General features: G+C 34.5%; 1 protein-coding gene across 1 annotated transcript; it reads right to left on the reverse strand.

Moving 5' to 3' along the window:
- Nucleotides 1–1145: 1145 nt before the first annotated feature.
- Nucleotides 1146–10916, reverse strand: LOC138706396 (putative nuclease HARBI1). Its single transcript, XM_069835641.1, has 2 exons — nt 9607–10916; nt 1146–2861 (listed from the first exon to the last, which is right to left on the reverse strand). The coding sequence occupies exon 1, from the start codon at nt 10727–10729 to the stop codon at nt 9608–9610; it is 1122 nt and encodes a 373-aa protein (XP_069691742.1). The 5' UTR covers nt 10730–10916; the 3' UTR covers nt 1146–2861; nt 9607.
- Nucleotides 10917–17101: the final 6185 nt, after the last annotated feature.

Below are 17101 nucleotides of genomic sequence, written 5' to 3' on the forward strand. Positions count from 1 at the left end.
AATAAAAGTACTGACGGAAGTTCTCTAAGAGAAAAGCAGGCTACCTGGTTGGATTTAACCTCACAATTCAACTCTGTTCCAGGTGAGTTATACGTGTTTACATAATTCGGGAACATTTTAGAACATGGATTGCACGTACCAAATTATGTCTTAAAATACTAAAAAGAACAGATTTGTCTGCGTTTGTCGAATGCGCATCATTATATTTACGAAAAGGCACTTTTCAGTGCCAATAATTTATTTTGTGTGCACAAGGTTGGAATTTTGAACTAAGAGGGAAAGGGTGCAATCCATGTTCTGGAGTTTATCCCATCCACATAATTTATACAGTGGTTATTTCATACTTTTGATAATAATTGGGAAAATTTTAGTATACGGATACCTCACTGACAATTATCTTGAAATAGGCTACTAAAAAGAGCAGATTTGTATGTATTTGTCGAATTCTTATCATCTTGCTTACGAAGAGACATTGCAGAGCCAATAATTTATTTGGGAGAATTTCAGTATACGGATACCTCACTAACAACTATTATTAAAAAAAAAAGGCAATTCATCTGTGTATGTCGAATACGCATCATCATGCATACGAAAAGGAAGTTTTTAGTGCCAATTTATTTTGTGTGCATGAGATTGGAATTTTGGAGTAAGAGGGAAAGGAAAGTATCCTTGTTCTGAAATTTATCCATTTATTTTGTGTTCACAAGGTTGGAATTTTGGAGTAAGAGGGAAAGGAAGGTATCCGTGTAATTTCTCTTAATTCAAGCGTCAATAGCCTTATTGTCCAAAACGTCATGTAGGTCCTAATAGTTTGAAACTGCAAATCTATAGCTAATAAGTGATAATCTCGCATTCCACAAAATGGTCATTTAGTTTTACTATATTATTACCAGCATATAATAACTACTTTATTATTAAATTGGACAGTTAAGCCTAAATAATATTTTGTCCTCAAGTAAAGTCCCCAGAAACATATATAAAATATTAGTCTATTTTTACAAAAAAAATATATATATTTTTATTATTCATCTGCAAACTTGCAGAGACATATCACTTTTTAGCCATCGATATATTATTAGACCTCCCTGTGAAAACTGTTGGGTAGTGTAAGGAGTGATTAAATGAAATTGAAGATTAGACAGAAGTGAATAAAATAAATTTATTGCAATTTATATCAGTGTTCAATATCATAATCAAGTAGTATTATAATTTTAAAAAATTCCAGCGGTCTACATTAATACAAATGAACATGACAGTTATCTGATAAATTAAATAATTTACATCAATTGAACATAATATGTAATAGGTAAATAGCCTATTTACAGTGAGGTCAGTATTAAACTATTTTGAACTACTTTTTACTTCACAAAAACACACAAAAAAAATATTTTTTTTAACAATTTTCTCTTTTTTTCTATTAATACAGGGTTGCCGAGTTAAAATTCTGAAAAAGCTGAAATTCATGTTAAAAACAACAAAAATAAGCTGACACCATTAATTATTATTTTCATAAGATAAAATAAGTAAATACATTACCATGCATACAATAACAAACTATTCAGCATTTGAAATGTAAAACACACAACAAATACAGCCAGATTGCTATGAATTATTTTTATTATACTCTTCAGTGTGGTACATCTGACTTTATTAAAATATTTTTTGTCAAACACTTGTTCAGGGCACTTTCCAACATAGTTTAATTTGCAACATGCAATGGAAGAGAGAGTTCTGAGTTTCATTTTGTCGTTTCTATAAAAATGTGTATTGAAAACTTAAATTAACCGATTAATACAAAATAGACATTGGCACAGCAATTGTGACAAAAGCTGACAACAGATATGAACTGACAAGCTGACAAACTTTAGAAAATGCTGGTCAGTTTTAAAACCTGACACTTGGCAAAACTGTTAATAAAATACACTAAACCTAAGTTAAGCTGAGCAAACCTAAACTAAAGTGACAAGCCAGGCTTGCTGTACAGTGAGAGTATATTTCCAAAAAAAATTTCACATTCTTTTTGTAAAACAGCAATTAAATCGAGGTTTTGCAGAAAAAAAAAGTTACGAAATCCAGTACTGACCTCGTTGTAAATAATGAATATGTAATATAATGTGGAGTTATTGGAAGCTGTGATGAGTAAAATAAAATTACACAAGTTCCTTTCTTTCTAAAATTAAATAAGCTTATTATGCAGGGTCCCCTACAAAGTTTGAAGTATATTGTACTTATGGTTGAAAATTATACATTAATAGAGACTGTGAATACATTTAACCCACATTTTCTATATAGCAGCATAATTATTAACATGGTTTTTACATATTTATGTTTCTTTATGTTTTAGGTGTAACAAAAAGGTCTACACAAAATCTAAAAGTATGCTATGAGAATTTAAAAAGACGTCTACGCAAAGACCTTGCAGATGAGAAAGTAGAGACATATAAGACTGGCGGAGGAAAAAAGAACATTAAAACCACAAACATTGACCCTAAACTACTAGAAATTATGGGCCATTCTGTAAGACCCTTACAAAATGCCTTTGACTCTGATACTAGTTATCAGGGTGACGTTTTGTATGATGGTAGTTTGTCAGTAGTAACTACACAGTATGAGGTACCATCAACATCAACTGCTCCTGAAATGGAACCAGTTGAGCAGGCATCAACAGTATCAGCTACTGTAATACAGGACATCACACAGAGAGTAAATGTACAGACACCAGTCGATATGGTATCGCCTAATATCTTCCAAGAAAAGGAAGTGGCACACTCCAAGACCCCAGCCAGCTCCAAGCAGTACCAATGGAATCGTCGTCGGATGCCTCAAAAACCAAAACCTTCATGTGATGCTGTAGCTGACACCTTTAAAAAAAGAATAAATGTACTGGAAAATCAATTACGAATGATGGAGGAAGAACATCTAAAAGAAATTAGGATAAAAAACTTAAAAATTTCAGTGTTACGACAGAAACTAAAATACTGGAAAAAAAAAAATTCTGTTAATTGAAATGCCTACCACTGTCTCTTCCAGTTTTCAACTGGGTCATTCCGTGTCATTTCAACCAATATTCTTTCAAAATGTCACCCACCATCTCAGATCATCTTCGTATTAGGTGAACATGTTTGCTTACCTGAGATGTGAACATAACCAAAATATTTGTTTTACTTGTAGCACCATTTCTTTGTTATAGCTTCATGAAAATATAAAAATTGCATATATGTCACAAACACGGTTTATAAGGTACTCCAGAAACAAAAATTGCTGCAAAAATGGAATAACTGTACTTGATTCTTGTATTTAATTGTTTGTTTGTTATTGAAGATTTTGAAATTACTATTGATATGAAATTATAATTGTTTGCTTTCTTTTACACACACGCACACACACATTATAACACTTTCCATGGATTTGGGCCAAATGGTTAATCCGTTTCAGTATCAGTTATCAGTAGTTGTTTCAATGGTCGTTCCTAATGTCTTGTTCCCCAAGGTTGGAAATTTTTCATTATTCTTGGGAGACAATGTCGTGGCATCCATTGGATGTGTTCAAACTAGTTATTTTTGTATTTAATCCAGCACTGATGTAACTTTCAGTTACTGGTAATTTAAAATTTGTTTATTAGCCTTGTGATCTAACAAAATAGCTATACTGCGCAGTTTTTCTCATGAACTTCATTTCAGCCGCTCTAATTCTTGATTTATCAGATGTTTCTAGAGTCCATATGTCACTACCATACATTAACATTGGAAGTGCCAAATTGTTATAAATTTTACTCTAGTAGGTACTCCTTGAAAATTTTGTAGGTTAAAAAATATTATTTATGAGTCCTGTTATTTTTAGGAACTTTGAGATGTAATTTTTTTCATTCTCATGAGACAGTAAACATCCTAAATAGTTAAATGACTTTGTTTGCTCAGTGATTTTATTATTAGTAACTATTTCACTTCTTACTGGTTCTTGGCCTATGAATGTCATCATTTTTGTTTTTTATGGTAGAAATTGCCATTTCATAAGCTTGTATAACTTTATTCAGTTTATGCGCTGCTATTTGTAAAAAATATATATATCTGTGTGTGTGTGTGTGTGTGCGTATTTTAACTGTATATACTTACAGCCTTAGACACAAAAAATGACAGATCTCCTGTAGTGTGAATTTGTCTAAGTCCATTTTGGACAGCACTTGGTTTACACGACTAGGGAAAGGATATTTATTTTGCACTTAATTTATTATTTGAATATATCTTCCTTATAACACATATATCTTCATAACACCTATAAACAGACAAATAAAAGCAACTAACAAAACAAAGAAGAAAAAGAGCGGAGTCATGCATAAGAAATTTCTTCATGTGTTAACCTAAGCTCTCATTGAATCAATTGAAGTCTTCCGAAGGGGACTTTGTATGGCGGCCCATCATTTTTTGTGTCTAAGGTTGTACATGATACATCATAATAAAGTCTAAATGTGGAGCAACATAGCTTTTAGAACCACTACATATCTGATACAAACAAAAATAGACATTTATAATTGTACCCCGGGTCCAAGTTTAGTAATATAATTTTCACACAAATGTTTGTTGACATTTTATTTCCTTAATATTCCTGTCATTTGGAATTAATGGGTTCATTTGTTTCCTTGGTCACTTGTTATGTTCTTCCTGTTGCTGTGTGCATACTGCCTTCACACAGTGTAATGCTCAAAAGCAACCTCACAGGTATCACTTTGAGACCTATAATATGATAATGCTGGGCCATGTGGACGCATACATTTAACAGTTATATCCCTTTCATCAGTATTTACTGCTTCTGCAAATCTTTTGCACCAGTATGAATCATATACACAAGCCACGTTGGAGTTTGCACTCCAACTGTAATTATTGCACTTCCATTGTGAGCTGATGCTGTAATGTTCATCAGCACTAACCTTTTCGCACCAATTTCATTTATTGACAAGGGCACAAATTGATGTAGACTGTGAGTACCAGAAATTATAAAAGCTTGCTGAAATCGTTTATTCAGTTGGACACGAGTTCATGATGTCTTTTATGGTACAAAGAAAAATTTCAATTTCTTTAAGTGTTTCCCTACAGAAGTTGTAGATCAGACGTACTCATGGTGGGCACATCGCCCAGTGCAGAAGATGGGCGGGTGCTGGAAACTTCTGTACATGCAAACAGACAGTGTCGTGCACTCAGACCTATTGTAACCTAGCAGTAAGGTTGCTTGCGGTTTGTATCATGGATAGACCTATTGATACAATATTTATTTAACCTGGTAGAGAGAGATAAGGCCGTAGCCTTCTCTTTCCCTCTACCAGGGGATTACAACTACAATATCAAAAATATAATTTAATATTAAATTTACAATTACAATAAAATCAAAGTACTAAACATTACTTGTATAATAAAGACTGGACAATTTATTATAGAAGTTAAGACCAAAGAAAGAATTAGTTACTGAAGTACAAATTAAACATAGCATAATTAAATAGGGATGAAATTACTGAAGATCGAAGTATTTTATGCTACAGTAAGGAAGCTATTTACAAAGAGAACAGAAAAGTACCAGCACTACATTTAAAGTGACTCTTTTTGTTCAAACTGACAAACTTGCCAAACACTTACTATGCGGGCACTCTGTTATAGGGACAGAATATAACATTGAGCCACATTACAACATCAGGCATGCTCAAACATATGATACTATGCAAATCATGCAAATCTGGCTTTCAGGTAGTAGCTCCCTGTAAAGCAGGTTTGAATAATTTCAAGAAAAAATTGTTCCGGGGCCGGGTATCGATCCCGGGACCCTTCGCTTAGCACGCGAACGCTCTACTGTTCGAGATGAGCGTATGCAAGTAATATAAAATTTAAAAAGACTGTCATCAGTGAAGTAAGTTATAGGGAAGTAAAGCATTATTCCAGACATTTCCCTGGTTACTGAAAAAAAAAAAAACGGAAAAAAATATAAACAAGAAAATGCTTAAAGCAAAATCATAATGATAACATTTAGTTGTGCACATAATGTAAATATATTATAAATACAACACTCTAATTTGAAAAAAAGATATTGAAATAAAGTGATAAAATATTGTCAGTTCCACTAGGACAGTTGTTTTTAATCTTTTTTTGGAAAAAGAGGCCCCTTTGAAAATATGTTGAAAGCTATGGACCCCCTTTCTAGAAAAATATAAAAAAAGGACTAACATTTTCAGATACGCTTCTCCTTTTTTACTGCTGCTTTTTAATTCTGTACTGGTCAATAGGAGCTGGATATTTTTGTGTATTTTACATACACACGGAATTGTGTTCCTGGTGATCCTGCTGACACAGTGTTTTGGTCTTAATAAATTGGCAAAATGTAGAAAAACAAACTATTGTGGAAGAGGGTTTTGCTTTAAAAGTAGAGTATAGTTCTTGCAGATTGCAAAGTATAAGGCATTTCTGTTCATGTACATTTTTTTAAATGCTTTGTCTCTGATGCCTGACAATATTCTGGTAAATTCAGATTATTATAAAAGCCAGTTACCATTTTCACTGTTTCGTCTGCTAGCTTCTTTCCTCTTTTTATGTTTCGAAGATAAAGTCTCCCTTTCTCTTTCACAAGTTTTCTTCATTGCTTCACTCTCTTTCTTTTTTGACCAACTTTAAGAAACTAGTGTTAGTAACTAAATTTTTCCCTGCTAGTTACAGTTTGAATTTTTTGCATTATTAGGTCTAAAAGTATATCAAAATCTTCTGTCTTTTGCTTTATTTCAGTTCTAAGTGTTTCCTCTTCAGGTAGTGAAGCCGAATCAGGGTAAAGGATTCTCCCCCCCCCCCCCCCCATATAAAATTTACCTAGTTTTGCTTTGAGAGAAGTTGATGCAAGTTCTATTTTATATTTGGCTACAGATGCCGTTCTGTGTTGTGGGATGCCATGGATCTTGAGACACCCAAACTAACAAGGCTTTCATTTATACCCTCTTTAAAGAAAATTTCCATAACAGTTTGACTACAAGATCATCCAAAGGACTGGACTGTTTGCTTCCTCAGAAACTTCTATTATTTTTTTTATCATTTTTCCTGCATATGTATATATATATTGAATAAGCAGTCGCGGACAGCCGATGAGGGATGGTCCTCAGCTTGGGGGTTGGGCGAAGAGCTAACAACCCATCACCGTAAAAAAACAGCTTGATACGATTCCTTCAAAGTGGGATATGATGATAGAGAATGGATTAATTTTGCTCAGGATAGAGACCAATGGCGGGCTTATGTGAGGGCGGCAATGAAGCTCCGGGTTCCTTAAAAGCCAGTAAGTAAGTAAGTATCATTTTTCCTGCAATTTGGACACATCTTTATGCCAAGTGCAGCATTATGTCCTTTCCTCTGTAATTTCCTGGCATTAACAAGGTAGGCTATATCTCTTTCAAACCAGATATGTTTTTTTGTGTGTTTTAAACAAATTACACTTGCTCAGTATGAGTGAAAACCTCCAGAGATAATTATTTGTTCTTATGGTAATCACAGCATGTTGCCTTTGTTACAAGACTTGATATTGCTATATCTTCTCTCCATAACAGAAATTCTCCTCTTCTTTTGTTTGTTTATTTGTCATTAACAGATCCTTGACAGGTATCAGTATTTGAACAAAAGGCAGCATATGCATTGACTTTATGACAAGGTTTTACAGATAACACTCCATTACAATCACACAGAAATCAACGCAGCCTTATTTTATATGAAAGACTGAAAGGAATACCTAACGTAGACTACTGGAGAACCTTCTCAGATACTCGTACAAGCTTAGAGATCCAACAAGGTTTCATACAGAAAGTTAAATATCTAAAAAAAAACCCAATATAGCCTACCATTAGACAAATATAGTATGGAAAGGTTACAACTTCCATCTTATCCTGTCAATAAATTAAAAATCCAAATTACAATATAACACTATCAACACAAGATTCCAGAAACTGAATGGGTACACATCTACACCGATGGTTCTAAAATCAGCAATAACTTTAATAATACGACTGGTGCTGGAATATATAATAAATTATTTTGCTTTTATATATTTCTAGGTCAAAATTCAACTCACTTTGATGAGAACTTGAAGCAGTCAATTCTACATGAAAACAACTTTTCTATCACAGTAACCTCTTTAATAAAGCTGTTATATTTAGCGATTCTAAATCAGTTATACAAGCCATTAATGCAAACACCTATGCAACAAAAAGAATTACTGAAATTCACCAAAGTATCAAACACTAAGTTATCTCTTCACAATAAATAGTTTTGCAATGGATTCCTTCACACTGTGGAATTCTTGTTAATGAGATAGCAGATTTCTTAACAAAAATTTAAAAAAGGCACAATGATCCAACAAATTAAAAATTCATGTTTATCATTTCAATTTTCCAAAGTAATAATTAAGAAAATCATCCAACAAGAAATACACAAAAAATTAGTAGGCCTACATGAGAGTATAAATAAGCAATGGAATATTTTATTAAACAATAACAATTTAATTCCAGACTGCCCATGAATGAAAGCTGTCGTCGCACTTTTTCAATTATATATGTGATATGATTGTTTGGCTGCTTATCTATATAAAATAAATATTTTTCATACTCCTAATTATTTATTTTGTAAAGAAGAAAATACTATAATGGATATGACACACCTCAAGAATTGTACAAATTTAACAGTACACATCTGTCATAATACTGGGAAGCAAGAATGCAAATGGAAGAACTCCAATACACAGAGCATTAACAACCAAACAACATTGCCTTTGAGACTTATAGTATTAAAGATTATACCTGTACAATAAAAAAAGTAATAAGCCAACAGCAAGTTTACACTATCTAAAATACTCGTAGGCCTATATCAATATTCCATATATAGCCTAAGTGAATTACCCAAACTTTTCAGAAATATAATGCAAAGCAGAGTTTGAAAATTATAATTTTACATATGCTTTATGTGGCTTAATTTCTAGATTTTATCAAAGTATTTTTTTTTCTCGAGAACCTCTCATTTCTAAAAAAACAATTTTCTTCCCTAGTAAAGACTGGTGCACACTTAAAAAAAATCTACAATTCTGAATATACAGCAAATTGTTCTTTATAATATTATACATATCTAAATTTTTGAAGTAATTTGACACTTAGGTAACTAAATTACCAGTATACTGATACCAAGAAGCCATATTGTGAAATTCTCCAATGTATATTGAATAAAATAAAGGAAGAATCAAGGCTCTGGCGTTCATTCTTTACTTTTTATATCTACATTTGTTCCACTCTGCACTCATCAATATCAGTTACTGAGTGAGAACACATGAACTTCAACGGGCTGTAACTCACTCATGCAACAACGGAATAATCTAAATTCTGCCAGATTTCTGTACTGGTACACATAAAACTCATGACCAAATATCATAACAATCGCTATCAGTGGGTGACATGTTTTAGTTGCACTGACACAGAATGACTCTAGCGCTTTGTCTAAAAAATAAGTGTTTCAGAAATTGCTAAATATAAAGTTAAAATTAATGTTCATAATTAAAAGCAAAAATTAATGTTCAATGTTATTACACTGATGCTACTGACTGACTTACCTTATTGAAAATGTTGGTTAATTATAGCTTGACGAAATGCTCTCCCAGGCACAGCATCATTGCGCTGCATCAACTCTCCTTGGGGAACAGGTTCATCATCATCAATGTCAGGGCCTCTTAAACCTCGTAACTCCTCTAGTAGTCGCACCATCTGTGGATCTTCAGGCGGTTCTTCATTGCTGGTGCTTCTGGCAATGTTATGCAGTACTGCAGTAGCTGTTATTACAGTCATGGCTTTCTGCAGACCACATCTCAAACCCACTGACAATATTGGAAACCTTCTTTTCCATATACCATACTGCCTTTCTACAGTGTTCCTTGTTTTGATGTGTGCTCTATTATATCGCTGTTCGGCTGGAGTTAGTGGATTTAACAGTGGAGTTAATAAATATGGTTTGCAGGCATAACCTCCATCTCCTAATAAATACCCATGCGGTATTTCACCATTTTCAAATTGTGCTCTACGAGCACAGTTACGAAATATGGTGCTATCATGCACAGATCCTGCCCATCTTGCCACAATATCCCTTATCAATAGATTGTGATCACTGATTGTCTGACAATTCAAAGAGAAATAACCTTTCCTGTTACGGAAGTGTTCTGCGTTGTCTCCCCCAGGAGATTGAATTCTAATATGTGTACAATTTATTGTTCCTATCACACCCGGAAATCCATCTATTTGATGAAATCCATCCATTACATTTTGTAAATCGGCCCTTGCTGGAAAAACAATGAAGCGTGGAAAGAACGATGCAATGATTTCGGACACTTCACTGGTGATACGCTGCACTGTTGTTCGATGTATATTAGCAGTGTCCCCGATAACAATATTAAAAGCACCTGTGGCATACGATCGTAAAGTTGCCAAAACTCTGTTCATAGGAGAAACGGGATTATTTCTGTTGGTAGGGAACTCTAACCTATCGTTCATTTGGTCCACTAACCACCACACTGTTTCTTTACTCAGTCGAAATCTCTCTTCAAATTTTCTGTCTCCCAGATCTTCGAAAGGATCTCCTCTTTCTACAATAACACCAATTCTATTATTTCCGCAGTGATTTGCGTGTTCAAGATACATCATTTCATCTTCGATTCCATCAAGTACGTCAAATCGTGCCGCCATTTTGGTTTTCTCGACTTGACCATGTTCAATTCAAGATAATCAGTCCCACACCCGTGATCAAATTTGATCATCATCAACTCGCTTGTTTAACTTTGATCGAGATTGATACTCCGCAAATTGGCGTTGAAGACGGTCAAGTGCCGACTTAACTTTGGTCAAATTTTGATCGAGAATGGTGCACACGGGCATGAGTCAGTAATTTAGGGAGACGAAATTCTCTGTACCTAGCGGAAATGATATAACTGTGCAGGTTGAAGGGAGGAACAGAATATATTAAAATAAATAAAAACACTATTATGCGTTATGAAATTACGTACATGCAATTAAAAAACTATATATATATATATATATATATATATATATATATATATATATATATATATATATAATGAACTGGTAATGGAAATTACGGGAAAACGGCTGAACGGATTTTAATAATTGGCCCCTCATTTTGAAGCTTGGAACCCAAAGTTTTTCGGAAAAGTAGTAGTTTTCAGTGAAATGTCAATTTTCTTACATAATTTTCCAATTTTCCAAAATCCATCTGTTGTCAGTTTTGAGAACTAATTTTATTCCATCACGGCCGACTTGATTGAATTTCAGAACAAAACACACACTACAATAAACAATAGGCTATTACACGAAGGCCATGACCTGCAGGATTGCCGACATATTTAGAGCTCAATTCAATTTGTTATTAAAAACTGATTCTGCAGTGTATAATTTTCTGAGTATTGGATATTCAAATATACGAAACTTGAGGTGGTTTGATGACATTATTACATTATAAATTAAATCTTATTATAGTTAATATCATGATACGTATATTTTTAATTAATTGTACATAATATTGATGCTATAGTAATGATATGAAAGTGAAACGTTTTGAGGTTATGTAAGTAAATGTAGAGAATATCTTAATTTAGATCTTCATTTCTATAATTTACTGAGTGACTGCTATATATAACTACAAAACTTAAGATAATAATATTTTTATTAAAAATCAATAATTTTTATACTTATTAACCCAGTGGGGTTGTGTCTTTTTCATATACTTGATGACGGTGTAGTGTAGATATTGATATGTGTCATTGTCTTCAGTATTGGCTCGAGAGAGCGCAAAAATTACAGTTCCTAAGGAAAGATCAAAAGGTATTACTTACTGATAAAATAAGAGGCCTAGAAAATTTTGTAGTCTCCAGACCATTTCAGCAAGATCTCTTAGTAGGATAAAATGATTTTACGCTCTACATTTAAAGTTCTACATGCATCAGCTATACGAAAATGCTATTGTTCGAAAGCTTAGCAAACCTGACATTTTTTTAACTTTTGCCTACAATCCACAATGACCTGAAATAGCTACTGCTATCGTCCTGACATTGATACTTGCGTTTTCGCGTTGAAACTCAAAAACTGAAGTTGGATAGGTTCAAGAAAAAGTATTTGGCCTAAAAAAATCCATTCAGAGGGAGTATGTTGCATTATTATGGAAGCAAATAACTATCAAAAAGACAAGTATTCTTCATTGAAAATAAATCTGAAAAATTTTTATTTGAACGTCTAACGAACTTAGTTTGCAGCAGCATTTGCTGTACAAGCCACTAATACAATTAGAAAATTAGGCTGAAAATTTCGCGCCGGCCCACCTACGAATACTCACATGAACTCATGTCGGAATAACAGCATAGTTACTATAGTAGGATTTCTAGTAGAGAACACAGTCTAGTATATACAGTCACGAAGCTCAATACGTAGTAAATATGCATCCATACATAGTTGCTAACCACTAGGATCGCTAATATCGCCTCATTACAGACAATGCGAAACAATACCGGCATAGTCTATTGTTCCTAGCACCCTCACAACTCAAGCTTCGTGACTGTGGTAGAGATGAACAAAACTAACTGCCGCTCTCGCTCGCTGTGTTCGTTGCATTTGTCTTTCGAGTCTCGTCTCATCATTCTCGTACTATTCGAGTTTCGCTCACAATTCTTTGGTCGGCGTGGAAAGATTTCGTAACTTTGAATAAAATATATCATTGAATTAAATAAGATTATAAATGTTTAAATTAGACAAAAAGACAAAACAGAACAGTATCTTACTTATCCAAATGTTCTGGTTCTATTATATGATATTATCTATGGTTATATACCCATAGATAGAAAAAAATAATTGTCAAATAAATTTGCATTTCTAAGAAACATAAAACATAACATTAATATCTATTTACTTGAAATTGCACACTTGATCTCAAACATATGGAAAGAAAATTCCTAGCCTTTTGATAAGGGCTTAGTAATTAAATAAAGACTGGAGAACGGATTATTATACACTGAAAGGTAGAGATGATGTTTCAAATAGGCTACTTCATAGTTTATACATACACTATATAATAATTGCCAAAGTAGATAAAAGTTGAGTCAGGTATAAACAACTTGGCGATTCAAGGTTGCTTGACGTTCGGGACTTCGGGAGTGATCAAGCTCGACGTCTCGAAACACTCACAAGCAGTCTTTACGTCAACAACGCGACGTATACAACATCGTCGTGCGGGTTTTCGGCTTTGCGGGCGCTGTTAGTCTTACTTCTTCGATCGTTGTACATCTGTAGTTTCTAGACTTCTTAATGGCAGAAAAAATCGATTCATGTTAATTTTTTTTTATTTAATTTGCAAGAAAACCGTCCATTTTATTGAAAAACTGCGATGGGATAAATCATCGCTTATCAGTTTCTCTAATGATGAGAATAAAATTCATAATCGAGCGATTAGTACTTGTCGAGTAAAACAGCCTTAACATTTAGGAGAAAATTGTTTTCTTTTTCGAGAAATCATTCATTTGGGATTAATATGGTATTAGAATTTTTTGTACTTTACTCGAGGAATAGGCCTAAGCTGTTAAAATCTGTGCAGTTATATTTCTTTCAATCTGTACATTATGATCTCTCCATTTTAGTTAGTAATTTTTAATGCCTGTTGTTATGCTTCAACTCCAGCGGTATTTTTTATTTGTTTATTTCCGATTCTAGCATTGAAGTCTTCTGCAATAATTAAATAATATATTTTTAATTCTGTTTATTTCGCTTTTCAATACAGCAACTTCCGACACATCCATTTCACAAACAATATTTGCAAACTCTACCAAACTGCACCAAAACACACGTAAACTATAATAAAGTATCCTTAATTACATTCACAGCTTATATACTGTAAGTCAGCTGTTATTGTGACGCAAATCAGCTGTTTACCACTGTTTACCAGAGGAACAACACAAGTCACTGACTTATAAAGGAACACAAAAATCAATGCCTTACAAAACAATACAGATGACCCTGATTTATGCGATTACTGACGGAAACAGTGAATATATTACTGTAAAAAGTAAGTAAGTAAATCCATGGCGCTACAGCCCTGAAGGGCCAAGACCGACCAGCTGGCTGCTGGCCTCACGTTCACATGCCAAAGCAGAGGTCGACGATCATCCAACCTGAATGGAGGTATCGTGTGGTTAGCACGATGATCCCCTCAGCTGTTGTAGCTGATTTGCAAAACCGGACTTTCGCTACCTATCGTAGCTCCTCAAGTGCATCACGATGCTGGGTGGGCACCGGTCCCATACACTGGCCGAAATTTCATGAGAAAATTTCTTCCTCCATGAGGACCTGGACCAGCGCGCATTCCGTAACGCGAATCCTAGGCAGGATGTCTTATACCGCGACACACGGCGCGGGACATGAATATATAGTTTTGGCCGATGAATTGTATATGCTTCAAATTGAATAGTAATCTGTATAGCTCTATTGATAAATTGTTTGTGTTTGTAATCTGAAGTAGTTTGCATGATATGTATTATCAATTTCTGTATATCATAACTGATTGAATGGTTTATGCCTTAAATTTAATTAACTTACTTGTTTTGTATTATACATATAGCTCAACCGATGAATGATCGTTTGCGTTTGTAAATTTAATAATCTGATTGGCTATGTATTGTATATTTTTAGTAGAACCATCGATGTAGCTCAGTCGGCAGACTCGCTAGGGCTGCTGATCCGGAGCTGCGTTCGGGCTTGGGTTGGATCCTCCTTTGTTCTCATTGAATGGTTTTTTCCAAGGTTTTCCCCACCGTGGGACTGAAGCCGGATGATCTATGGCGAGTCCTCGGCATCACTTCATTTCACCCCTTTGATTTGATTACCTGGTTGAGTTTTTCCGAGGTTTTCCCCAACCAAAAGGCAAATGCCGGGTAATCTTTTGGCGAATCCTCGGACCTCACCTCATCATTGTAGAAAATTACTAAATTATAAAACTGTAAAAATGGTAAAATATTGTAAAAAACATGTAAAAATTGTAATTGTAATATTGTAAAATTTTGACTTGTTCCACGTCTTAAAGCTTCATTGCTAATGAAGGAATTACTATAAAATACGAATATACCCGTAACTCATTTTGGTAAAAAAATGGACTTATGTTGTTTCTCAAATGACCAATTCAAATATGAAAAAATCTCATTTATAACAAAATTGCAATGTATCAGAGATATATAAAGTCATTTACTACAGTTTTTCTAGCGTTGAATTTCAGGTGGGTAATAATGGGCAGACACTTTAGCACTTTATCAGGGCTAGTGTTCTTATACTTGCCGTAAATGTACGACACGGGCCTCCCAGCTTTACTTCCCTCTCGGAGGAACCATCACCGTTTAAAATTCATCGTCGTCAGCCAGATTTGAACCATGAACCTCGGGTCCAAAGACCATGATTATAACCACTAGACCACCGAGAATGACATTCGTCGAAGAATATATATTAAAATTGTTTCCTGAGTGAATTGTACAGTGCAATGTTTTTCATTACGTCCTCCTACGACGCTAACGATGGTTTTGAATTATTATAGGGGAACATTGGAATGGTGGTAGAGAAAATGGACGTATTTCGATGAAGCCTGCTGCAACGCGGGTTTTGTTCACAACAAATTTGGTAGCAGTTGTGCTGCCAGGGTTAAGACCCGCTTCTCCGGCATGGACAACCGACTTTCTGCCATATGGCTAACTGTATGTCTTATGTTAAGAACATTACAGAAAGGGGAAGAAATTGGAAACGTCGATACGAATCGTCAGACACCTGCAGTTCGTCTGCCTGATGTTGCTATGTACGCTACATTGCGTGCCACGCGCGTCCCGCCATTTTGACTTTCAAAACACGCATGCGTCTCCCTTCAGGGGACGACGAACGTTCTTTTGAACCGAACTAGGCACCTGCTAGAAGAATAGAATTAAAACTTTTCTTGTGTTGTTAAACCGTTCTTTGGATTTGTGTTGATGTCAGTAGGAACGAAATTTATCATTGAACTCATATAGCCTACTCTGTTCACCAATTCATGGACGAAAGCAAACTGTCTATTACCACTTAAATTCCCAACAACTCAGTAGTGGACGGTGGGTTTGAAAGTTGGGGAGGCCAAGACGTAAATAATGAGAATATAAAAATTTAAGGCCTGTGACATACCTCATTACCAAGCACAGAAGTTATAGGTTTTAAGGAATTAAAATTAGGTTTTCCAATTTATGTTTTAGGATTTTAAATCTTATGTTTAGGAATTTATATGATTATACGGGAAAAAATAAAAATAAACAGCTTACTGTTAATATATTACAACGTCTTGGTAAAGATTGCCTCTTTTTAGGACTCTCCAAGTCCTAACCTACGACTTAGGTCTTTTTAGGTCATATTGAATTTAAGAATGTTACGCTTTCTTACATAAAACGAATAAGAAAAGCAATATTTCGACAGTAACGAGATAGCAACAAAATTGATTCGAACCTCAGAATCCGGGGCTTGCTCGTTACTATTACATAGTCTAATTTTACAGCAAATTAACTCAAAGTTCCTCTTTCTTCGCAAACCGATCAAATAGGTCACAACATACTGAATAACTGCTACTAGAAGAAGCTAGAGACAAATCTGCATTTGTTTCTAAACTTTCGATATATTTAAAGTACTCTATAAGGAATACATCTCGTAACACAAAAGAATAAAATAACAAGAACACCCGCAAACAAGAGAAAATATAACAACATAAATGAAAACTTTTACGCAGGGAGAGAAAACTAACAACACATGACTCAATTTTCTAAACCAAGAATAGAGAAAGAGAGAGAGAGCTTCCCAATACAGCAGAAACCAGCCGTGACTATAAGCAGTACAGTTGTCAGAGGTGGGTAGGACGTCTCCAAATCGGCTCCCCTCGCGCGTTCTATCAGGTTTAAACACTTCTCTAACCAGCTATCTTATTGGTTGAACTGATGTTGTCATAGTTACCGGGGAGTAGCGTCATGTAGCCACTCCTCTCTCCCGCTCTCGCATAGATATAGC

Source organism: Periplaneta americana, chromosome 1 (genome assembly GCF_040183065.1).
Source record: "Periplaneta americana isolate PAMFEO1 chromosome 1, P.americana_PAMFEO1_priV1, whole genome shotgun sequence".
Taxonomy (NCBI): Eukaryota; Metazoa; Arthropoda; class Insecta; order Blattodea; family Blattidae; genus Periplaneta; species Periplaneta americana.

What these genes read in the sequence shown, in the direction of transcription:
- LOC138706396 (XM_069835641.1), bottom strand. Translation starts at nt 10,729, where the DNA reads ATGGCGGCACGATTTGACGTACTTGATGGAATCGAAGATGAAATGATG.